Source organism: Cetorhinus maximus, chromosome 2, assembly GCF_964194155.1.
Source record: "Cetorhinus maximus chromosome 2, sCetMax3.hap1.1, whole genome shotgun sequence".
Classification (NCBI taxonomy): Eukaryota; Metazoa; Chordata; class Chondrichthyes; order Lamniformes; family Cetorhinidae; genus Cetorhinus; species Cetorhinus maximus.
Genome location: NC_135880.1, coordinates 202,417,210 through 202,443,206, shown reverse-complemented (window position 1 = coordinate 202,443,206; position 25,997 = coordinate 202,417,210). Strand labels below are relative to the sequence as shown.

Below are 25,997 nucleotides of genomic sequence, written 5' to 3'. Positions count from 1 at the left end.
TATGTTGGAAGGAGGGTCATTGATGAAGCAGCTGAAGATGGTTGGGCCGAGGACACTACACTGAAGGACTCCTGCAGTGATGTCCTGGAGGTGAGATAACTGACCTCCAACAAGCACACCCATCTTCCTTTTCGCTAGGTATGACTCCAACCCATGGAGAGTTTTCCCTCTGATTCCCATTGACTCCAGTTTTACAAGGGCTCCTTGATGTCAAGTGCAGTCACTCTCACCTCACCTCGGGAGTTCAGCTCTTTTGTCCATATTTGAACCAAGACTGCAATGAGGTTAGGAGCTGAGTGGCCCTGGAGGAACCCAAACTGGGCAACGGTGAGCAGGTTATTGCTAAGGAAGTGCCGCTTGATAGCCCTTCCATTACTTTACTGGTGATCGAGAATAGGCTGATGGGGCGATAATTGGCCCGGTTGGATTTGTCCTGCTTTTTGTGCACAGGACAAACTTGGACAATTTTCCATATAGCCGGGTAGATGCCAGTGTTGCAGCTGTACTGGAACAGCTTGGCTTGGGGCGCGGCAAGTTCTGGAGCACAAGTCTTCAGTACCATTGCCGGAATATTGTCAGAGCCCATAGCCTTTGCAGTTTCCAGTGCCTTCATCAGCCAGTATCAGCCTTCTTGATATTACATGGAGTGAATTGGCTGGAGACTGGCATCTGAGATGTTGGGGACCTCCGGGGGAGGCCGAGATGGATCAGCCACTCGGCACTTCTGGCTGAAGATTGTGGCAAATGCCTTGTCCTTTGACTGACATACTGCGTTCCCCCATCATTGAGGATGGGGATATTTGTGGAGCCTCCGCCAGTGAGTTGTTTAATTGTCCATCACCATTCATGACTGGATGTGACAGGACTGCAGAGCTTAGATCTGATCCGTTGGTTGTGGGATCGCTTAGCTCTTATCACTTGCTGCTTATGCTGTTTGGCATGCAAGTACCCCGGTGTTATAGCTTCACCAGGTTGACACCTCATTTTTAGATATGCCTGGTGCTCCTCCTGGCATGCCCTCCTGCACTCTTCATTGAACCAGGGTTGATCCCCTGGCTTGACGGTAATGGTCATGTGGGGGATATGGTGGGCCATGAGGTTACTGATTATGTTAAAGTACCATTCTGCTGCTGTTGATGGCCCACAGTGTCTCATGCTTGCCCAGTCAAGTTGCTGGATCTATTCAAAATAATTTAGCACAGTGGTAGTGCCACACAGCACGATAGAAGGTATCCTCAATGTGAAGGTGGGACTTTGTCTCCACAACGACTGTGCAGTGGTCACTCCTACCGATACTATCATGGACAAATGCATCTGTAGTAGGCAGGTTGGTGAGAATGAGGTCAAGTATGTTTTTCCCTCTTGTTGGTTCCCCATTCACCTGCCGCAGACCCTTTAGGACTCAGCCAGCTCAGTCAGTAGTGCTACCAAGCCACTCTTGGTGATGGACATTGAAGTCCCTCTCCCAAAGTATATTCTGTGCCCTTGCCACCCTCAGTGCTTCCTCCAAGTGTTGTTCAAAATGGAGCAGCACTGATTCATCAGCTGAGGGAGGGTGGTATGTGGTAATCAGCAGAATGTTCCTTATCCATGTTTGCTAATGCCATGAGGTCCAGAGTCGATGTTGAGGACTCCCAGGGCAACTCCCTCCCAACTGTATACCACTGTGTCACCACCTCTGCTGTGTCCTGGCCCACCGGCAGGACAGACCCAGGGATGGTGATGGTGGCGCCGAGGACATCATCTGTAAGATATGATTCTGTGAGGAATGACTATGTCAGGCTGTTGTCTGTGAGACAGCTCTCCCAATTTTGGCCGTAACATCCAGACGTTAGTAAGGAGGACTTTGCAGGGTCGACAAGGCTGAGTTTGCCTAGGTCGATGCCGAGCAGTCCGTCCGGTTTCATTCATTTTTTGAGGCTTTGTAGTTGTTTGATACAACTGTGTGGCTTGCTAGGCCATTTCAGAGGACCACCACATTATTGTGGGTCTGGAGTCACATGTAGGCCAGACCAGATAGGAACGGCAGATTTCCTTCCCTAAAGGACATTAGTGAACCAGGTGGGTTTTTTACAACAATAGACAATGGTTTCATGGTAGATTTTTAATTCCGGATTTTTATTGAATTCAAATTTCACCATCTGCCAGGTCCCCAAAGCATTACCCTGGGGCTCGGGATTACTAGTCCAGCAACAATACCACTACACCATCTCCTCCCACTTGACAAGTATAATGGACAAATGCCACCTTCAGTAGACTTGTAACATAAAAACACCATTTCCTCCACATTGTTGAATGTATTTTATTCCTTGTAACCTTATTTCAATAATAATTTCGGATAAATTATCAATAAAGCTCTCCTCATTTGAAACATTTACCAACTTACACAGAACAGCTACAGAAAACACTTGGAAACCTGAAGTGCATTTGACAATAGGTTCATCAGAGAATGGTGCTCAACACCAACAGCTGGAGAATTAAACATTTTACGCATGGAATTTTCCATACATTAACACATCAAATTCAATCCTTAATCACTGAAAGATGTACAGTCCTCTAGTAACACAAAGAGCAAAGGTGTACAAAATGAATCACAAAATAGGAGGCACTGTTTCAAGAAGACCTTTAGATTAGAACACCAGAACCTCTGGTATAAGGCAGTGAAGGCCGATTAAATCATGTTTACTCACATCATCCCTCCTTTGTTCACACCACCTAATCTTTGGTTAGTTAATTTTGTCTATTTCTTCATACTTATTTCCTGTTAAAACGTAGTGTGTATAAATAGGCTGCTACTAACCTTAAAAACTCACATCTTTGAACAGAGTGACGAAGCAATGAAACTGTGCAACAGAGCGATCCCGATGTGGAATGCAGATTCTTTAAGATTTCAAGCGTCACAGTTCAACAGTAGGTTGGAAAATGACAAATGGCTATTTCCATCTTCGCAAACACACTTACACCAGCTTTGTTTAAACTGTAACGTCAGTCAGATGGATGCTTCAACATTATAATTTCACCTAAACCACTGACTGCTGGTAGATGTGATTGCACTAGCAACTTTCACGGTTGCTGACTGACATCCCCACACCTTGTGTCACAAACATGAGATATAGCTGTCACAGGTTGGTCATCAAACCTCACTTAAATAGTTAAAAGCAAAAAACTGCGGATGCTGGAAATCCAAAACAAAAATAAAAATACCTGAAAAAACTCAGCCGGTCTGGCAACATCTGAGGAGAGGAACACAGTTAACGTTTCAAGTCCAAATGACTCTTCAACAGAACTAAGTAAAAATAGAAAAGAGGTGAAATATAAGCTGGTTTAAGGAGGGGGAGGTGGGATAGGTAGAGCTGGATAGAGGGCCAGTGATAGGTGGAGATTGCCAAAAGATGTCATAGACAAAAGGGCAAAGAGGTGTTGAAGGTGGTGATATTATCTAAGGAATGTGCTAATTAAGGGTAGAAAGCATGACAAGCAAGGTACAGATAGCCCTAGTGGGGGTGGGGTGGGGTGAAGGGAAGATTTCGAAATAAGGCTAAAATGTAGAGATAAAATAATGGATGGAAATACATTTAAAAATAATGGAAATAGGTGGGAAAAGAAAAATTTATATAAATTTTTGGAAAAAAAAGGGATCGGAAAGGGGGTGGGGAAGGAGGAGAGAGTTCATGATCTAAAATTGTTGAACTCAATATTCAATCCGGAAGGCTGTAAAGTGCCTAACTGGAAGATGAGGTGTTGTTCCTCCAGTTTGCGTTCAGCTTCACTGGAACAATGCAGCAGGCTAAGGACGGACACGTGGGCATGAGAGCAGGGTGGAGTGTTGAAATGGCAAGTGACAGGGAGGTCTGGGTCATGCTTGCGGACAGACCGAAGGTGTTCTGCAAAGCGGTCACCCAGTCTGCGTTTGGTCTCTCCAATGTAGAGGAAACTGCATTAGGAGCAACGAATGCAGCAGACTAAATTGAGGAAAGTGCAAGTGAAATGCTGCTTCACTTGAAAGGAGTGTTTGGGCCCTTGGACGGTGAGGAGAGGGGAAGTAAAGGGGCAGGTGTTGCACTTAAATAGTCACTGCGGATAGACAATAGCAAAGCATTGAAATTATGATGCCCAGTTTAGGAAAATAATTTTATTATATATTCAGACGCTTGCCGAGTAGCATTTATTCAGAAAGGAAATTGGATTAAAAGAAATCATTTTGTTGAGTTCTTATCTGCACCATCCTTTAAATAATCATTGAGAAACTAATAACCTCGTCCATTGTATTTTCTCGTCCCTCCGTTCTGTCCCAATATAACTGGTGACTTTGTTCAATTTCTCCAGTGGGCTTTACCTATTGGTTTGGAATGAGAGCAAATTCATGTCTTCATGAATGGGCCCAAATTACTGTTCCATCTGATACACACCCCAATTCTGAATCAGATAACAATGATAGAACGTAGTTCCCATCCGTTACAAACACAACTACTAATCTTATTCATTCTCAGTGGCATCTTCAAGTTTTTGGTTCGATACTCCTTAAATAAAAGGCAGATAAAATTTTTCAACATAGCATATTGTCTGCTTTTGTCTTATTCGTTCATGGGGTTGGGCGTCGCTGGCTAGGCCAACGTTTACTGCCCATCCCTAATTGGCCTTGCTCAGAAGTGTTAAAATAAATAAACCTTTTCCATTTTAAGGAACTGAAGTAAACTTAGAACCCAAGGGAAATGAAAAAAATATATACATTGCATTCCGCTGAGCCAGAAACACTTTCATTTTCTTCCCAGTGCAGGCACCTTGCAAGCTATCTTCAGTCTCTAAAATCACAATTTCGTATTAAAGATGAGTATTTATACAAAGAACGAATTATATTCATATAGTGCTTTTCACAACCACAGGATGTCCTCACTTTAAAATCTATTGCATACTTTTGAAACAAGGGATAGAATCTTCCATTTGCAGCAGGTGTCTCACTAGCTGCCAGAAAAAAACAGTGGGACATCCGTGCTGACTCTTAGAAGGAGGGACCGACATATCTTCTGTTCATCAGCCAGTTAAGTGCAGAGCATTGGGCATTCCTCCTAGACTGAGGACCCTGGAAGACGACTTCCCGCCTGCCAAAAGCTGCCGGCCAATCAGAGGCCAGCAGCTCTTGGACCCGGCAGCACCACAGAGGAGGCCGTGGCTGCTGCTAGAACCCCACCCCCACCCCACCGGAGTCACAGAATTGTGGAATGGCCCAGGAGAAAAGTAAGTGCGGTTGGAGGTGGGTGAGGGATGGGCGGGTGGGGTAGAGGGGGGGGGGCCAGTCTGGTGCGGTGGGGTTCGCAAGCAGAGGAGGGCTATGGGGCCAGCGGCAAGGCAGGGGGGCGGCTGCCAATGACCGCCCTCTGCCCCATGTCCATGCCCTCAATTATGCGCATATTAGTGCAAACCAAGGGACACCCTTCCTCCAGCTGACATACAGCCCACACACTTTAACCAGTTGTGCAGGCCGCATGTCAGAAGGCCCACCTGGACCTGGGAAGATTGCAGCGGAGGCAGGAAGAGGTCATTAAGTGATTGTTAATTGGCTACATAAGGGTCACAAGTGGAGGTGGGGTGGGAAGGTTGACCATGTGCCTTCCTGCCCAGGACTTACTTCAAGTGAAGGCAGGAAGGCATCAGGTATCAATCTTGATGCCAACCCGCCAAATTCTCAGGTGCTTCCGCCTCCTTCTTCGCTTCCTGCAGAGGCAGAGGTTTCTGGACATAGTTACTTTTATGCAGGAAACATTACAGCACCTTTAACATAACAAAACATGTCAAGGCACTTCACAAGAATGTAATCAGACAACATATATTATGTAATGAGCTAAGTAAAATTTCTAGTTATGGTGATTAAGTTAGGGAAATGCACAAAACCACTGCATGTCTACATTCACAATATTGTTGGAATATACAAAATTACAAACAGTTAAATAGATGGGATAATTCCTACTAAAGTCAAATGCATCTGGATTTCAATCTTTAGCCCATAGCGCTTAAACCAGGCAGCAGAAATAAATGTCATTCTTTACAAACATCCTTTGTTGTTTTAAGTTATATTAAGTTGCCCACTCTGTTTCCAAATATTGAATGCTGAACATGAATTGAAACACACAATTTCTTGATGAATTGCATATTTTCAAATCTCTCCCTGAAAAATACTGGGCATCCTTTGCTGTCCTACAATGAAATTAATGGAAAAGTCCAAATGACCACAGCAAGCGAGAGTAACAGAAACATTGGACCTAAAAAAAAAAGAATAAGTATTAAACATGAAAATAAAAGTGCAATGTTTTTAAAATGTAATCTATATATTGGTGCTACAATTCTTTACAAACCCCTACTAGCTTTAACTGGGAGGTCAGATCAAAGTGAAGGTATTTCCAGAGATTGGGTTGACACTGCAAACTGGTTTGCTCTCTGGCTGATCAAGAGTGGCATTGATCAATCGGCAAAGAGGATCTCAGTAAGGGAATGATGTAAGTGGGAGAAGATCACTTTGAACAGGTTAAAATTCAATGGAAAGATTGAGCAAATAGGTTAACGTATTAACTGTACAATCTAACATAAATAACCATTTTGGTTTGACATCATATAGAGCAGGGTGGTTATGATGAGCTTATATAAGACACTAGTTATATAAGACACAGTTCTGGGTGCCACACTATAGGAAGGATATGAACACATTGAAGAGAGTGCAGAAGAGGTTTACAAGAGTGTTTCCAGGGATGAGATACTTGAGTTATGAAGATAGATTGGAGAGGTTGGGACTGTTCTCCTGAGAAGAGGAGAGGAGAAGGCTAAGAGCAGATTTGATAGAGGTGTTCAAAATCATGAGGGGGCTGGATAGTGTAGATAGAGAGAAACTGTTCCTGCTCATAAGAGGATCAAGAATGAGAGGGCACAGATTTAAAGTGATTTGCAAAAGAAGCAAATATGATGTCAGAAAAAGATTTTGACATGAGTGGTTCAGGTCTGGAATGTGCTGGCTGGAAGTGTGATGGAGACAGGTTCAATCGAGGCATTCGAGAGAGCATTAGATAATTATTTAAATAGAAACAATGTGCAAGGATACAAGGAAAAGGAAGGAAAATGGCACTAAGTCATAACGCTCATTTAGAGAGATGGTGCAGACAAGATGGGCCGAATGGCCTCCTTCTGCATTGTAACACTTCTGTGATTTATTTACTGGACCATAGTTAAATTTAAAGGTAAACTTTCTAACCCATTCTGTTGCCACAGTGAGGCACACACTCAGATTCTAGCTGGTTATAGCATTATCAAAAATGTCTTGGTCTGAATGATATTCCTCTGTAATGTACTGTAAAATTCTATGGCTCTTTAATGAAGAAAAACTGTAAATCTAGTGCGTATATGAAATTGGGACCACAATTTGATGTACGTGGACATTTCAAACCTGAGTAATCAGTTTGCTGAAATCAAGCACTGATTACTCACATTTATAGTGATCAATGTGTAATTTCAAATTGCTCAATTGTAAATCAACAACACGGAAATCATCAGTTCGTAGCACCCACCAATGACAAAACAGAAGTAAGGTACAAAACCAAAATGCTGAGGCTGTTGGAAATCTGAAATCCTCAGCGGGCCAGGCAGCAAAGGCAGGGACAGAACAGAGTTAACTTTTCCACTCAATGGCCATTTGTCAGAAATATTCTGATGAAAGGTCACTAACCTGAACTGTTAACTCTCTTTCTCTCTCCACAAATTCTGCCTGGCCAGAGAATGGGTACATCCTCAATGGGATCATGAGCAGAATGTTTAGGAGTCCTGACAAACTTCAGATCTTCCCATGCTTCAGCCTCTCAGTTTAAGTAATCTGAACACCTCATTCCACCATCCATGTAGAACTATCCTCTGCTTATATATCCTTTTTTTTTTCTAGTGTTATAGCTACAAATTGAGTAGTTGCCCTGTGACACAAGAGAACATATTTCTTGTGTGAAAAAGCCCACCCAGTCTGACACTCTCACCTGTGTTTAAACGAATTCCATTCGAGTTCATCCTTTTACCTATAATAAAGAGATTTGACACTTTTGAGAGAGGATTAATTAGAAAATTATATTTGAGTTGCTAAAATAGCAGTTCAAGCTTTATAAAAGAAACCTTAAAATGAAGCACAATGTCACCATAGAAATATGGATTAAGAAAAACACATTAAGTCCTGCTCTACGCAGCCCATGAATAAAGTGTTCCAAAGAACCTCCAACTCCGACCAACAGCATTCCATTTGTCCAAACCAGCCACGGACCAGATATTTCTGAGAGGAAGTTTCACTTTGGGCACAATTGGTGATTAATTGGGAGGCAAGTGTGGCCAACATTGCAGCTGCTTTGAGACCTTGGCCAGGATTTTCCCACCCTGTCGTGGATAGCCTGCCGTGGGGGATGCGATGGGCTAGCCAAAATTCCACTGGCTTTCAGCAGGACCAGAAGATCCCGGCAGTGGGTGGGGCCCGAAAACCCAGGCCCTTATTCTTTCTCTCAAGATTCTCAAGATCAAACTAATTTGCATATCAGCAAACGTAAAATCAGGCAGTGTTTAGAAGTTTGTTTTTCAATTTTGTTATTAAAACTGTTCATTGATATATTTAAGAGTCTGAACTTGGTGCAGTTTGATTAGTGGAGCTGAAAATGGACTTATCACAGAAACTAAGTGTTTCGATCAGGGTATGGTCCACGAACAGCTGTAATCGGATTTTAAAATAACTGAATACGACTTAAAATTATATAGAGCTATTTGGTAGTTACATTTGTGTACAGTAATCAGTTGAATAAATTTGAAAAAATTATGATCAAAAGCTTTCAAAACATGTCTGAGCACCCACAAGAACCATCTTAATGCCAAAAGGCCCCTAAACAGGCTGACAAACGGCCTGCCTTCCTGCAGGCCTCGCTGCACTACCAGCAGTGGCCACCGCTCCTAGTATTGGACAGCTGCCAGCCTTTGATTGGGCAGCAGCTCTCTGAGGTGAGACCTCCTGTTACTGAGGGGTGGAAGTCTCACCTCGAGCCAATTAATGGCCAGCCGGGTGCTAAATGCCTGCGGAGGCAAGCCTGCCAACCAGGACCTGGCTCGCCCCCTGGATTTTACATATGGCTTCAGAACCGCTGCCCCAATGTAAAATCCAGCCCACGATTTCAGCTGAGGCATAACCAGCATTGTTATGACAGCTTAGCACAACCTTTGTACTCTATCAGTGAATTGCACTGATAAAAGGGGGCCAGGCAGAATCTCCAGGCCTGTATGAGTTCCTACAAAATGTACATTGATTATTTCTCTTCCTTCCCCAATAAACCGAAATGCAGACACCATGCATTAACGTGAATGATGGTAGAATGAGTGTAAAACATCCACTTGTACATCAGAATTTGCAGCGTTCTTGTCCAACGCGCTAAAAAGATCTAGGACAAAACATGCCTGAGCAGTGGCCACTGCTGGTAGTGCAGCGAGGCCTGCAGGAAGGCCTGTTCAGGGGCCTTTTGACATTAAGATGGTTCTTTTGGGTGCTCAGGCATGCGTTGAAAGCTTTTGCTCATAATTTTTTCAAATTTATTCAACTGATTACTGTACACAAATGTAACGACCAAATTGTTCTACATGAGTTTGTAATTTTCAGTTATTTTAAAATCTGGCTATTGGTGGACCAAACACTGATTGAAACACTTAGTGTCTGTCATAAATCCATTTTCAGCTCTATTAAACAAACTGCACCAAGTTAAGGCTCTTAAATATATCAAGGAATAGTTCTAATAACAAAATTGAAAAAATAAACATTCTAAACACTGCCTGATTTAACGTTCGCTGATATGCAAATTACTTTGCCTAATGGAGAAACCACTTTGGTGTCAGGGATGCAATCTTAAGCACTCAAAAGCATTTCGATGACCACACCATTAGAACAGTGTGCAGGAATTCCTTCAGATAGCCGTGCGAGCAATTCCTCCCATCTAGTCACCCAGCACTGATCTGCTCAGGCAGTCAAATTTAGAAGCAAAATGTAAAACATAGGCAACGCTTTACAAGTTTGATTTAATAAATGGTTTGGCGGGTCCTTTATTTAAACTTTCATTCTGAAACGAAAACTATACAAATACTGTTAAGAATTTAAACAAAAAACAGAAAGGAAAATCAGTTTAAATTTTCATAAGTTCCCAGAGTTCAATTCTTTACAGATCAACAGAGTAAAGGCAGTTAAAGCATCTTGGCCAGAAATTTGCTCCTGTCGGTGGGGGGGTGTTATGTGGGGGCAGGCGTGAACTCAATCGGCACCCCTGGTCAGGTCCGTGCCGCCATTTTATGTGGGCGGGGCCAATTAAGGCCCATCCACTGTGACATGTGCCCGGAAGCGCTGAGCGCTCCCTGTGTAGGTGGGAGAGGCAGGAGGTGGGGGTTCCCTGAGTGGTTCCCCGTGCTCTTTTGTGCCTCAGGGAGGTTTGTTTAAGTTATGGAAATTTGAATATAGGCGAGTAAAAAATTGAAGGACACGTCCCCTCCTGTGAAACCGTCACACGAGCTGGGACATGTCCATTATTTATTTCAAAAATTTTAACTTAAATAATGAACCCTTCACGAAACCTCATCCCGTCCGTGGATGAGCTTTCATGAAAAATGCGAAGGCCGCCTGGGCTCTTCGCCTGCCCGCCCAACCTTTAGGGTGGACGGGCAGCTCAGTTAATTACTTGTTAACAGACCCTTGACAGTTCAGCGGGCACACAGCTAACGCGGCCACCGAACTGGATATCTGAATGACGCGCGGTGATATCGGGACGCCCGCCCGACGCCACTGCGCATCATTTTACGCGTTGGTGAGCAGGCCGCACTCACTGACAGGAACATGCTGGCCCCTTGTTTTCAACAGAAAAGACATTAACAAAGCAGTTTCTGCCTGGGGCTTAATCTTGGACTGGTATTAAAAACCATGTCAATGAATGTTTTTTTAACTGCAACTAGGCCATGTGGTTTTTAATGATTCTTTCATTCCACAATCTGGATTTAAAATAAAACTGGTGGTCTGCTGCAAGGAAAAATGCTGAAGGACTCAAACAGTGTAATTCCATTTTGTTTGAGGGGGCGACTCAAACTCTGTCAGTGATTTATTTGCATATCTTTCGGTTTAGTATGCTGTATTTGCCGCTCACAATGTGATCTCCTGTATATGGGGGAGGCTAAACACGGGTTGGGGGGCTGGATTTTAGAGCCCCGCCCACAGGGTGTGTTTTAGCTTGGGGGGGGGGGTGCTTGCATAAAGTGACAGGTGGCTCCGCCTACTGTCTTCCCATCCACCCCCAACCCAATCAGCAGCCCACCAAACATTTTGAAATAAATCATTAATGGGCAATTGAGCTCCAACCCCCTAAAATTCAGCACTGTGTGAGTGTTTTCGGAAACATTTATACCCATTGCCAAGTATGAATCACGTCACTTGTAACTGGTGAACTTGATGCTGAGGTAACTGAATTTTGTGAAAAAAAATGAGGGGTTTATCCACTGAAAGGTGAAAGGAAAAAACCCGTAAAATCGTGCTGGTTTCATGGTTTCTGCTTTGAACAGCAATGGAATTCAGGCACCACCTCGGACTGTTTTAAGCTGGGGTGTGAGAGAAGAAGAGACTATTGTAGGTAGGAACTGGTCACTTTCTATTTGCTTAAAGTCATGACACAAGGCACATTTTGGGAAATAAGTAAAATGATTACACGGAATGGTTAGTCATACAGGTTCACATAAACAGCAGCTGACTTGCACATGAAGAAATTGCTAACAGTTTTATGCAAACAAGGCTCATTTAACATTTGAGTTCAACAACTTTGGATCATGAACTCTCTCCTCCTTCCCCACCCCCTTTCCGATCCCCCCCTTTTTTTCCAATAATTTATATATATTTTTCTTTTCCCACCTATTTCCATTATTTTTAAATGTATTTCCATTCATTGTTTTATCTCTACCTTTTAGCCTATTTCGATCCCTTCACCCCAGCCCACCCCCACTAGGGCTATCTGAACGTTGCTCGTCCTGCTTTCTACCCTTAATGTCACCATTAGCACATTTCTTAGCTAATATCACCACCGTCAACACCTCTTTGTGCTTTTGTCTATGACATCTTTGGCAATCTCCACCTATCACTGGCCCTCTATCCAGCTCTACCTGTCCCACCCCCCCTTAAACCAGCTTATATTTCACCTCTTTTCTATTTTTCCTTAGTTCTGTTGAAGAGTCATACGGACTCGAAACGTTAACTGTGTTCCTCTCCGCAGATGCTGTCAGACCTGCTGAGTTTTTCCAGGTATTTTTGTTTTTGCTCTCATTTAACATTTGACCCTTCAAGGGTGAGGACTTCAATTTTCTGTGAAGCAAACACTGAGCTCATACCCTTGTGATCAGAGGGAGGCACAATGTATGGGACAGTTTGGAGATTGCTGACAATGCTTGAAGTATACCAAAGAGTGCAGAATCAAAGAAAGTTTAACATAGACAACATTAGGGAGTCAGGTCTACTTATTTTCACTCTAAATTCCTGCTGTTTTCCTGCACCCATTAATACTTTGTGTTTTTCCAGTGGTTAGCTGATCCCCCCTTAATTGTCACAACTGGTTCAACTGCAGCACATACATGCAATAATATCATAATAGATTTTGTGAAAAGATTGTCATGGTCACCTTTGTTCATGTTAAAACGCTGATGCTAAATTTGTTACCTATGAGCCAATGGAAATATTCTTTCACCAATGACTGCTAAACCTTTGCTAGGCCCAAGTCTAGTCTGCAATCATCACTGGCTTAATTTACAGAAAGACTTAAAAACTACACAGAACCATTTGCTTGTTATATTGGGGTAGTCAGTTTCTTAGTAAAATTAAGCAGAAGCTATGTTCAAAAGCTTTTAAGAGCTCACTTATTAGGGTCCTTGCATTCATTAAGAAACAGTGGTGATTAATTCAATCTGGGGTGTATTTGGCCAGTTTTTGCAGGAGGTAGGCTGGCTTCTAGTGCAATGTATTTAAAAATAGCGCAAGAGATTACAGAAACCCAATTGGCGCTAAAAGATCCCCAATCTCTTGCACTGGTTATGCTGATTTCAGGTGAATTGTGCTGAATAAATCAGTGTCACTGAGCGAAAACTCTGGGCGCCAGTTTAAGAGAGAAATCAGAAAGCCTATTGACAAGGACAATGGCTCAGGATGAAGCATCAGCAGACTGGTAAGGACCTGTCTTCATGCAAAGCACAAATAAATGAATGAATGAATGAATGAATGGATTTGCAGAGAAAGGGTAGCAGGAATCTTGAATTCTCTTCTTCAAAAGTCTGTGAACATCAGATTATCAGTAATTCAAATTTTTAAGACCGTGGTAAAGGCCTAAGTTATGGAGCAATGATTGATAAATGCAGATGAGATACTGCTCAGCCCTGGTTTTACGGAATAGTCTACTCTTTGTTCCAGAGAACATGGCTTCAAATCCCAACACTTGAGCTGGAGGAGTTTGAATTTAATTAATAAACCATAAACTAATAAATTACAAAGCTAGTCTCAGTATGGTGACTATGATCACTATTATCGATTGTTGTAAAAACCCATCTGCTTCACTAATGTCCTTTAGGGAAGGAAAGCTGCTGCCCTTATCCAGTCTGACTTACTTGTGATTCCAGACCCATAGCAATGCGGTTGACTCTTAACTGCCCTCTGAAATGGTCCAAACAGGCAGCTGGGCATTTAGGAATGGGCAATAATTGCTGGCCTTGCCAGCAACGTTCAGTTCCCATGAAAGAATAAAGAAAAAATGTTATTTGAGCTCCTGTTTCACCCACAGTCAAGCCCAGAATACAAATTCTCCTATGCTTCATAATAATAAATTGAATAATAAAGGACAAAATCTTTCCCTTTTATGTAACAATTAAATGAAACCAGGGCAAACTATGAACATTTTAAAGCACTGTCCATTGCTCTCTTGCAGTACCCCTGTACTATTAGCCATTATAGTATTTCAAACTCCAGAAGTCAGGTACAATAAAGAAAAAAAAGACTCAATCTGCAAAAAAATTTCTTTCAATCATACAGTGTGGCACTGAAGTGGGGTAATTGGAATAATTAAATAGTAAAACTGATATTAAGATGTGCATTAACAGCTTTAAAAGTAGATAAATGCAGTTATTAGCATTAATAGCTTTTAAGTGCTGTTGTGAGAGCTCTTTCTAAGCATCATAGGAAATGTGGCCAACACACAGGCATGATGGGTATGGTACTATGGGAACTCAACTAACAATCACAAGTCACAAAACTCAATGATCTTCACAGGATGGGTAAACAAATGTTAGAGTGATAAGAGCACAGACTGGGAGACGTTAAAACAGAGGCATTTCCCAGCCTCCCAGTGAGATAACAGAGGCATCTGCAGCATGAATAATTCTGTTCATGAGGTTGTACTAAGCACTATAGTGAAATGTGATAACTAAAAGATGTAAATATGCTATGCAGCCTTTGTATCAGGGAGGCTTACTGTAGAACTAGGCTGTGTCTTCCCAGCATATGCTTGAATAAAATCTTTGCTTACTGGAAACTCACAGGCTTGAGCAGTTTCATCTTTATACCACAACAGACACAAATAGACCAACACAATAAATCAAATTAACCATGAGCAGGATGCAGCAGGATATAATACCAGCCTGCATCCCATTTTAAAATGGTTCAGGAACTGTCAATTTTCATCTAGCCTAGTTCAAGGTTTTAAAGGATATAGCTTCTGGAATAATGTCCCCAAAAATGTCCAACTTTATTCTGTCCTGTAATAATTCTCAACAGCAATGGAGGCTCAAAAGAGGAGATAGTTCAGAGAAAAACCAAAAAAAAAGACAATAGCCAGAATTTTCCATAGCCGGTCGGGCGGGCCTGACCGACTCGGTGGTGGGTGGGCGGCCGATTGCCACTGAAGAAACGGGCCGCGCCGCCATTTTCCGCGGGCGGGCCAATTAAGGCCCACCCCACAGGTAAGCGACTCTCATGGAGAACGGGAAAATAGTCGCGGAGACTGGCAGCCTCAGGCTGCCGGTTCCAATGGGGAACAGGCAGCCTGAATAAAGAGAGGCCAGGCAGCCTGCTTGAGGCAGTGCACCATGGCCACTCGGGGAGCGAGGGAGGGAGGTCCGAGTGGACAGCAGCAGGAGCAGGAGGAGGGGAGCAGGCTGCAGGAGAGGCCAGCTGTGCCCCCTCGAATTTACGATGAATGCCTTGCTGTCCTCCTGCAAGAGGTGGGTATCCGTTGGCACCTTCTGTATCCGGAGGATGGGAGGAGGGCCCCCCATGTCACCAGCCAGGCGTGGGAGGAGGTGGGTGATGCTGTAAGCACCCATGATGATGTGCAACGCACAGGCACACAGTGCAGGAAACGGTTCAATGATTTGCTGCGCCCTGGAAGGGGGAGTACCATGTCTATCTTGGCCATTTGACCCAGAAGGCAGCCTTAGTCTTTGAGCCCCTCCACCATGTCTTGCTGTTGTTACTGCATAGGGCAAATGGGTACTGACCATACTTACACCAGCCTTAATGGTTGAGGAGAAGAAGGGTTCTCTCCACAGCATATGTTGGTCTTTGTGGCATTTGAGTAGTCTGGGGGCAACCTGCAGGGGAGGCCGCTGGACACACACTCAGAACTTCAACACATGTCATATTGATGGTAATGAGATGGTTCAAGGGGTGCCTCAAGGTGTTTTGGGCAAGTGCCATCTGCTGGCATCGGCGCCGCACCTAGTTGCGCCTCCTTGCCATGGGCGCTAAGAGCCATGTGATATTCAAAGGGATGGACGCCGAATGTGTCCAAGGTGGCCGTTGGGGGAGGGGGTTGGGAGCAGCCGTACTATCTTCTGGGGACTGATCACCAGTAGTGTGGACAGGAGCCACTGGAGGCCTCAGATGGGCCACTGTGGTTGGGGTGCGGCGTGTGCGTGCAGACTACATGAGCGATCAGCCCCAATAAATCCTCTTCTCTGTTTTGCAGGCAAAAACTCACCACAATGCCTGGGAGCGCCAGAGGACTGGAGGTGGGCGCGCCCTCCTGCAGCGCCTCACGCCTTTTGAAGAGCAGGCCATGGAGCTGGGGAGGAGGCAGGCGGCCAGGGCGGCCAGGGGCGGCGAGGCTGGGGTCCAGCGGGCAGGTATTTGAGGTCCACAGTCCCATCCACTCTGTCTACACACCATCCAAACCACTGATGGTTGCTGCAATCGTTAATGCTGCAACACTGCTCATTCACTGACTGAAACACTCAGACGTGTGGGTCATACAGAAGGGACCCTTGTCCCCTTGAGGAATCACGTCTCCACCACCTTCCAAAGTCATCTTATCCCATTTGTGACCACTATCACCATGGTCTCACATGCCATTGGATCGCTGCTGCACAGCCAAAGACTTATTTCATCTTAGGGGATTTGGGACCTCCAGCACCTTTTCAGCCAGTGCGCCCCATATTACTTTGTCCAAAAAGTCCTCAGCACCTCAGCTGTGAACCTCATGGCACTCAACTTAGATGAATGCCATCATGTTACTCATCCCTGCACCAAGGGGAAATGTTGCCTTCTGCCCACCCGGTCTATGCCCCTCCTTACAGAATGAAGGCCAATAATGTGACCTCTCAATCTCCTGTGATCGACGGCAAATGTCGCTACTGTTGCGATGTTTCCTCAGCCCCGCAACTATCCAGGCCAGCATGCATCCAGGTCAGGTACCTCTGCACTCTCCCCACTCCTATGGTACATAACATGCCACGTGGCATTCCTGAGGCCATCTGACCAGCCTGTGCGTTTAATGGTTGGGGCTCCTCTTGACTCTTTTCCACCTCATCAATGTTCTTTTCCTTAGGGTCTTGAAGGATGAGCGACTTATGAGGCTGGGGGGGAAATGGATGAAAGGTTGAACTGACTGTACGCTAACTGATGCACTGTCCTTGTTGTTAATTTCAGCATCACCACCAAAGCAACCTGCACCTCGACCCCATGGCCCCCCCTCCACACCTGAGGGCCAACAAGTGCAACTTGTGGCACATCATTTCAGCCAGCCAGGCACCAGCGCAGACACACACACCTCGGTGGGGACTTTACCGTCGGCTAGTGTCCCGGGTCACAGTGGAGAGGGCACATCACGATCGCTGGAGGAGATGGTTGGGGCAGAGAGTGCCGATGGCGCCAGCAGCCGGAGGGCTGCAGGGGACGAGGCATATGCTGAGTCCGGCACTGATGACGTGCCTCTGGAGTTGTCCCCAGTGCAGCAGCTGCAGGACAGGCAGCAGGAAGCGCGTTTGCATCTGGCAGGGTTGCATGAGGGAATGCTTCAGTTGCTCTCTGTGACGGAGGAGGAGTCCAGGCAGAGTGCATGTGAAGGTTTGGCCCTCAGGGCAGAGCTTCAAGCTTCCTCCAATAAGAGATTGGCGACTCTCATAGAGAGGGGCTTCAATCAAATGGAATATTTCATGATTGGGTTACATTCTGACCTGCAAGCCCTCACAGCGGTACTGGCCACGGATGGTCATTCCCAAACTAGGAGATGTTGTGGATACCAAGCGTCGGCACTCGGTGCCCATGCATCTGCGTTGAGCAGGGAGGTTGAAAGGGACCTCACATCAGCGCAGCAGCTGCCTATCGTCTCTGCGAGCTCCTCTCAGGACGATCCGGATGAGGGCAGCAGCTTCTCCACCCCTCTGCCAGTCAACGTTTTTTCCGTTGAGACTGCGACAACTGGGGAGGTGCAGTTCTGGAACTGGCCACTCCCTCCCAGGCGGGGCCATCACAGGCTCCACGGGCCAGAGAACGCCCGCCAAGATCATTGAGGCCAATAGGACACCAGAGTCAGCAGGCTGTCTCACAAGCCACTACGAGCGATGGGGCGGCACCTAGACGTAGCACCCGCAAACGTAAGCGTAAGCGCCTTAGGCACTCCATGGGTATGTCACTGGTGATTTTGTGTTGGCCTTAGAATAGGGACCCACATTTTTGTGATCGCAAACAAGTGGTGTGTGTTTTTCTTTTGGACAAAATAAAGTCCACCTTTGTAACCATGGCTGAGGGTCTTTTGTTTGTGGTACATTTTTCTTTTTCACATATTTATCATGAGTGTTTCAGTGGACATTGATGTTTCTGTACTAAGCCCTTATTTGCAGCTGAACAGGTGGAAGACGTGTCACCTAAGTGCCACGTGTGGAAGTGCCAGGCAATGCTGTTCCTGCTGATCCATGTGTGTGGAGCTAGCTGAAGGTTCTTTGGATTAAACTGTCCCGGGTGTCCCTACCTCCTTGGTGTAAATGCGGGTCATCATTCTGCCCCTCATCATCGCCCTGTGCTTCCTCATCGTCTGAGGCACTGCTGGGTTCATCATGTGCAGCCTCATCCAGGGCATCAAGGTCTTCATCATCAACTGCATCCCCCCTTTCCAGCGCAAGATTGTGCAGAGCGCAGCATGCTACCACTATCAGAGAGACACGATCTGCGGGGTACTGGAGTGCGCCCCCTGAGCGGTCCAGGCAACGGAAGCGCAACTTAAGAAGACCGATGGCTCTCTCCACCACAGCCCCTGTGGTGCCGTGGCTCCTACTGTACCGTTGCTCAGCTTCTGTTCTTGGACGGCGTACTTGCGTCATGAGCCATCTTCACAGGGGGATAGCCCTTGTCACCCAGAAGCCAACCATCCAGCCGAGCCAGAGCACTGAAGAGCCCCGGCACCTGGGAGTGTCTGAGGATGTAGGCATCGTGGGAGCTGCCTGGGTACCTTGCACAGACTTGTAGAATCTGCATCCTGTGATCACACACTATCTGCACGTTCATGGAGTGGAAACCCTTCCTGTTGATGAAGGCACCGGGCTCACTTGCTGGCGCCTTGATGGCCACATGTGTACAGTCTATTGCACCCTGGACATGGGGGAAGCCAGCAATGGCCACGAAGCCTCTGGCTCACTGTGCCTGACTTGCCTGGTCACAGCGGAAGTGGATTAAGGTCAATGCCCGTCTGAACAGAGCGTCTGTAACCTGCTTGACACAAGTGTGGACAGCTGATTGGGAGACACCGCAAAGATCACCCACCGAGCCCTGGAAGGAGACAGAGGCACAGAAGTGGAGGGCAACTGTGAGCTTCAGAGCCACTGGCATGGGGTGTCCACCCACACAGTTGGGGGAGATCTCAGGGCCAATCATCTGACAGATATAATTGACTGTCTCCCTTGAGAGTTGGAGCCTCCTTCGGCTCTGCACCTCAGTCATATTGAGGTAGCTGCTTTGCCGCCTGTATACCTTGGCAGCAGGATAGTGGCATCTTCTGCGGCCCCTTCCACCTTGGACAACCTCTTAGCCCTGCACCCCTTGTGCATGCGCCTGGCCTCCCAAAGGTGGCTCCCCTGGAGGCTGATTATGAAAGGCTTAACATATGAGGAACGTTTGAGGACTCTGGGTCTACACTCGATAGAGTTTAAAAGGATGAGGGGGGATCTGATTGAAACTTACAGAATACTGAGAGGCCTGGATAGAGTGGACATGGGGAAGATGTTTCCATTAGTAGGAGAGACTAGGACCGGAGGGCACAGCCTCAGAGTAAAGGGAAGACCTTTTAGAACAGAGATGAGGAGAAACTTCTTTAGCCAGAGAGTGATGAATCTATGGAATTCATTGACACAGAAGGCTGTGGAGGCCAGGTCATTGAGTGTATTTAAAACCGAGATAGATAGGTTCTTGATTGGTAAGGGGATCAAAGGTTACGGGGAGAAGGCGGGAGAATGGGGTTGAGAAACTTATCAGCCATGATTGAATGGCGGAGCAGACTCGATGGGCCGAATGGCCTAATTTCTGCTCCTATGTCTTATGGTCTTATGGTCCTGGCCTACTCCTTATTCTATCCCTCCCTTCCTCCTCAGGGGAGCTGCCTCCAGTGGAGAGGTCTGAACCCATATCCCCAGGCGAAATAGAGGCCTCTGGAAAGCTGCAAGCCCGAGAAAGATTGCTGTCTGCAGACTGGTTTCAAAGTACACAAGAAGCTCCTGGAAATCGATGAGAACCACTAACAATCAAACAGGCAACTTTTAAACACGTTCAGCAATTAAAACTTTGTGTAAAACACGAACAACCCCTCTGAGTCCACATATCCCGACATTGCATGAGTTTTCTTTAAAAATCTCCTACCCACCTGCCCGTTGGGCCCGCGCACCGACCCGAAGTTCGCACGGGCCCCTCAAAGTCCAGGACAATTACCAAGGTAATGGCCTTAACGAGCCCTTCAATTAATGGCGGGCCGAAGTATCGCGATGCCGCGCGCTGACGTCGGCACACTCGCACAACGTCAGCGCGCGACATTTTAAGCGCTGACGTGCGGGCCACGCCACCCGCACGTCAGCCAGGAAATCCTGCCCAATGGCTGGGATTTTCTGCCCCTCTCCAACACCGGGATCTTCCGGTCTCACCAAAAGTCAATGGGCTTTTCGCTGGCCCACCACACCCCCTGCAGTGGGTCCCGCCACGGTGAGGCTGGAAAATCTCAGCCAATGGATTGGGCGGGATTTTCCTGCCCTGCCAAAAGCCAATGACTGCATCTCCAAGTTTTCTGTACCTGCCCGCAACGGTTCCCACCACAGGTGGGTGGGACTGGAAGATCAAAGCCAATTTAAGGGCTCCAACGTTACAAAGGGAGATTTATAAAATTAAAGTGACTTGCACTGCAGGAACGAAGATTCAGAACAGACATGATTCATTCAAGTTTAAACAATGAATAAACAAAATCAAGCAAGTGAGGAATGGATAATGCAAGAATTGGACTGCTAGCAGAGGACTAAGGGCACAGGTATAGAGTTCAAGTGGTACATACTTAGAGCAGGCTCCGAGATGTAGCAAGTAACTCTAGCTTAAATTTCTGAGAAGAGGATCTGCTGAACAGTTATTTGGAAAATGAAACTGACAGTCATAACAAAGTACAAACATCAATGGTCAAATCCTGCGTTGTGCATAATAAGAAGATTTCTAAAATGCTGGTGGTTCAGGAATGTCATTTCCAGGCAGCAGTAGACCATAAATGTATATGGTAGGATCTAAGCTAGCTTTTTAAAAATTCATTCAAGGGATGTGTGTATTGCTGAAAAGGCAGCATTTATTATACTTATTCACCATCCCTACTTGCTACCAAGATATAACTGAGCAGCTTGCTTGGTCACATTGCTGTGGTCTGAAGTCACATATAGGCCAGACTCAGTAAGAATGGCAGATTTCTTTCCCTAAAGAACATTAATGAACCAGATGGGTTTCCACAACAATTTGGTAGTTATCATTACTGATGCAGGCTTTTTATTCCAGATTCATTTAATTAACTGAAAAAGAAAGAACGACTTACATTTATTTAGATTCACATTTATATAAAACTTTCATAACCACCAGATGCCGCAAAGCACTTTACAGCCAGTGAAGTACTTTTGAAGTACAGTCACTGGTGTCATGTAGGTAACTGAATTGAAATGACCCAGTTATTGGGGTTTGAACTCCTGTTCCTGGATTACTAATCCAGTTATATGAACACTGAGCTACCGTATCCCAATTCTGCTTCATTTACCATGGTGGGGTGGGGTAGATACAGGGATAAATTTGGCTGAACATTTCTACAGCAGATAAAAAGGTTCAGTGTAATCCAAGGCAAAAGATAGAGTAGAGGAATGTGCTTCATTGAATGAAATGACCTTCCCTTATTCCTTGCGCTCCCTGGCTTGGGAGGTATCAAAGTACACTTGCCATGGAATGGAATGAATAAATTATTACAATTATAAACTTCTAATATATTACATACCCTTAATTAAGAAGTACATCTCGTTTGATAGAGACAAACATTAAAAGTTGCAAATCTAAATAAAGTATTTAAATACATTGAAATATTTGGTTTGCAACCTTAATGCAAATAATTATTGACCCCAAAAAACTTGGCTTAAAGAGGATGAGTCGTTTCCTTGTTTGAGACTCTCCTGATAGTTCAATGACTAAACGCCCTACCTGATTGTGATTGTGGACAATGCAAAAATTAAAATACTTGCATTTATAATAGAATAGGAGGTCCTTGGATTCTACCCAGGTCTATACAGAATTAGTTGACTGAACCGGAGCAGCAGCTGATATGCAACATTTGGTGACAGTGTTCAAGGTTAGAGAGGAAAACATGGATACAGTCCAATTTTCAGTGCAGGAAATGAGCTGTGCAGTGGAATCCAACAGGAATCAATGTCCAGAGGACAAGTTAAGGAATGAATTTTCTATCACTTTAAGGACATTTTTGCTAAATATTTAAAAAAAAAGCCACAACCTAAGTCAACAAGGAAGATCCCAGAGTTATGTTATTTGAAAGTTGTTAAATCTATAAACAAATTTAACATCCCAGGATACTGTCCCAATTTTCATTAATCCACTTAATGGAGACTTGGCATGAATTGAGCCCCCATATGAGCCAGCATATACACCTGCCTGAAATATACACCTTAAAACTATAATTGAATATACATTAAAAAAGAACTTACCAACTTTTACAACCAGATCAATGTTGCATTCAACGGACTTCTCTTTGGTGAACATGCTGCAAGTGTATCGTCCACTATCAGATAACTTTAATTCTGGGATAGTTAAAATCATTTGTCCATCAGCTATACTATGTTGTAATCCCACACAATCGGGGGCCTCGGAATTCTTAACATAGCAAATAACTCTACTCTCATTTTTCCAGTATGAAACAGCACTCTCCATTTCAAAACTGAATGGGTAGGAACACTTCAGCACTCCCTCCTCGCCAACTGTAGCATTCTGTCTTATAAGGTGAATACCTGTTTAAAAGATAAATGAATAAAGAGCAAATTCAGTGCTTGAAAACAATCCCACTTCATTCCGATTGTCCTGGCCTTACCGAGATGTGCGCAAAGACCAAGGTATCAGAGTTTCCTCAGTTATTAATACTCACATTGGGGAAGTCATCAGGCAAGTTTCTAATGACCTACTTTAAAACATGTGCCAACCTAGAAAACTGAAAGCAGGTTCTGAGCATGAATAACTGTCGTGACTCATGTTCAGCATGAGTGTGCACACTCTCTAACAAGTTAATTCAACATTCCCCTGACGAATTTGGTTCCACTACCCAATTCTTGCTTTACTTCACCTCTAATGAATCTCCTATTACTAACTTAGAAGCTACCAGCTGTAATGATGTCATGTCTCCTGCACATTTATACCACTGGATGAAACATCACGAGCTCTAATTTCCTAGATTTTTGGAAACTGTCAGCCACCTTGACTTCTCTTCAGGGAACATTACATATTTATTCCAACTATAAAGAGAAAACAAAGGGTGCCAAAGAGCTTTAGCACAAGTGATTTTAGCTACAAGGTTAGGTTAGAGAACCTCTTGGAGCAAAGGGGATTGAGGAGAGATTAGATAGAGGTGCACAACATTATGAAAGGCTTAGGTAAGGTAGACAAAGAAAAGATATTCCTATTGGCTATTCGTACTAGCACTAGGGGACACAGATTCACAGATTTAAGGTTTTGGGCAATAGACATGGGCGAGGGGTTGGTGATGAAGGAATTTTTTATGCAGCAAATGACGATGGGACCTGAAGGCGGCGGAAGTGGAGACGGTTCATGGTTTCCAAAGAAAGCTGGATCATCACTTGAGAGAAAGAAACTTACGTGGTGATGGGAATAGAGAGGGGAATGGGGCTAATGGGACTGGGCTTGATGGGCTGAATGGTCTCCTTTTGTGCCATAATGACCCTATGACTCTAAATGTTCCTTTTTTTTCTGAAAATGATCTTGCTGTCTTTCAGTCCCCTGCATCCCTTGTCAACTACAAAAATAATTATTAAGTCAAATTCTTACATTTCCAAGACCTCGAGGCATTCTCCACCAGTAGCAGCTACATTTAAAGACTTAATTTTTTTAAAAAATATATTAGCAAATAGTCCTGCTCAGCTCAGTTATATTTTAATTTTTATTTCATCTTATCTTAAACTTTGTATCTATAATTGTGGCACTGATCTCTACCTTCTTCTTCATCCCACCCTGCCCCAATGGCTCTGTCTGTCCTTGGCCTAATGTGTCAATCACTTCGCACTTGTACTTGTGCTTGCCCAGCGCCAACTGGATACCTCAAAGTGAATTTTTCCTTTCCTGCTTTGCCTATTTTCTCCTCCCCCACTCCCTCCACCCTGCTTTGCTGGACACTCTTGGTTACAGCCCACAGTACAATAGGCAACGATCTACACATTTGGGGCAGACTTCATTCTGCACTGAACCTGGGATGACTTGAAATTCAAAATTGGATTCCCCGGTAGCACCTTCCCTCACTTAGCAAAGCGCAAAACTGACTTAAAGTTAAAAAAAATCTTTCCTCAATTCAGTGAGATCATGTTTACACATTTTTCAATATTCTAAACTTCCAACAGAATTAACCAAATTGCAAATCAAATAAATGAGCCAATGGTAATCCTTCTGATTTGCCTGAGTTTTTAAGCTGAACTCTTTCCCCATTTCTGAAACAGTCTTTAAAATGCGCTGGAATATGAACAAATCAATTTTGAAGGAGACATTTTTAAATGAGAGAGTCATTTTGCTTTCATCACAAACATGTTCAACATCAGTAAGAGGTATCAAACAATCAAGAATAACATTTTGAATATCAGCAAATTATTCAATTTGCTAGATGTAATCACTTGCATGACATTAAGCAATTAATGATCCTTATTCTTGAATTCTTGATATTAAGATCAATTTATTTTCTCATGGGATGTGGGCATTCTGGTGAGGCCACAATTTGTTACTCAACTCTAATTGCCCTTGAGAAGGTGGTGGTGAGCTGCATTCTTGAACCGCTGTAGTCCATGTGATGTGGGTACACCCACAGTGCTGTTAGGGATGGAGTTCCAGGATTTTGACCCAGTGGTAGTGAAGGAACAGCCATATAGTTCCAAGACAGAATGGCGTGTGTCTTGGGGATGAACTTTCAGGTAGTGGCATTCCCATGCATCTCCTTCCCTTGTCCTTGTGGATGCTAGGGGTCATGAGTTTGGATGATGTTGTCGAAGGAGGCTTGATGAGTTGCTGCAGTGTATCTCGTATATGGTAAACCCTGCTGCCACTGTGCATTGGTGATGGCGGGCATGAATGTTTAGGGTGATGAATGGGGTGTCAATCAAGTGGGCTGCTTTGTCCTAGGTGGTGTCGAGTTTCTTGAGTATTGTTGGAGCTGCACTCTTCCAAGCAAGTAGAAAGTATTACATCACACCCCTGACTTGTGCCTTGTAGATGGTGGACAGGCTTTGGGGAGTCAGAAGGTGAGTTAAAAGCCACAGGATTCCTAGCCTCTGACCTGCTCTTGTAGCCACAGTGTATAAACTGGAATTATAAAGCTAACCTCTGTAATGGTAACCATGAAACTACTGTTGATTGTAGTAAAAACCCATCTGGTTCACTAATGCCCTTTAGGGAAGGAAATCTCCCATCCTTATCTGATCCGGCCTTCATGTGTTTCAGGACTGTGACCTTTAATCGAGGTTATTGACCTGAAACATTAACTCTTATTCTTTCTCCAAAGATGCTGCTTGATCTGCCAAGTATTTCAGCATTTTTTGTTTTCATTTTACATAAAAAAAGCTAATTATACCCCTGATACAATCATCTTCATAACATTACCAATAACTGGTCTGCACGAACACAAACGCTGTGTATTTTTAAAGTGAGGTCACTAACGTGACAGCTCATTGAAACTTGAGCTCCAACCCCTTTGTAGTTGTCCCAGCTGCACTGTATCCAAAACAGGTTCAATAATTATTTTTTCAAACAAAATGTTACTTGGAGATATTATACATGGAATTCTCTGCCCCAGAGGACTGTGGAGGCTCAGTCGTTGAGTATGTTCAAGACTGAGATTGATAGATTTCTACACATTAAAAATATGGGATAGTGTTTTTCTGTTCTCATTTATAGAGCA

The 25,997-nt window shown here is 44.5% G+C and overlaps 1 protein-coding gene across 4 annotated transcripts in view; it reads right to left on the bottom strand.

Annotated features, from left to right (window-relative positions):
- Positions 1-3,795: 3,795 nt before the first annotated feature.
- LOC144669245 (uncharacterized) overlaps positions 3,796-25,997 on the bottom strand; it is a 69,670-nt gene continuing 47,468 nt past the window's right edge. For all 4 annotated transcript variants that reach the window (XM_078531595.1, XM_078531590.1, XM_078531591.1 and 1 more), the window contains 3 exons: positions 22,540-22,839; positions 8,007-8,045; positions 3,796-6,257 (listed from right to left, as the gene is read on the bottom strand). In XM_078531595.1, coding sequence (XP_078387721.1) covers positions 6,193-6,257; positions 8,007-8,045; positions 22,540-22,839 — 404 coding nt within the window. In that variant the 3' untranslated portion in view covers positions 3,796-6,192. The remainder of the gene's footprint in view (positions 6,258-8,006; positions 8,046-22,539; positions 22,840-25,997) is intronic.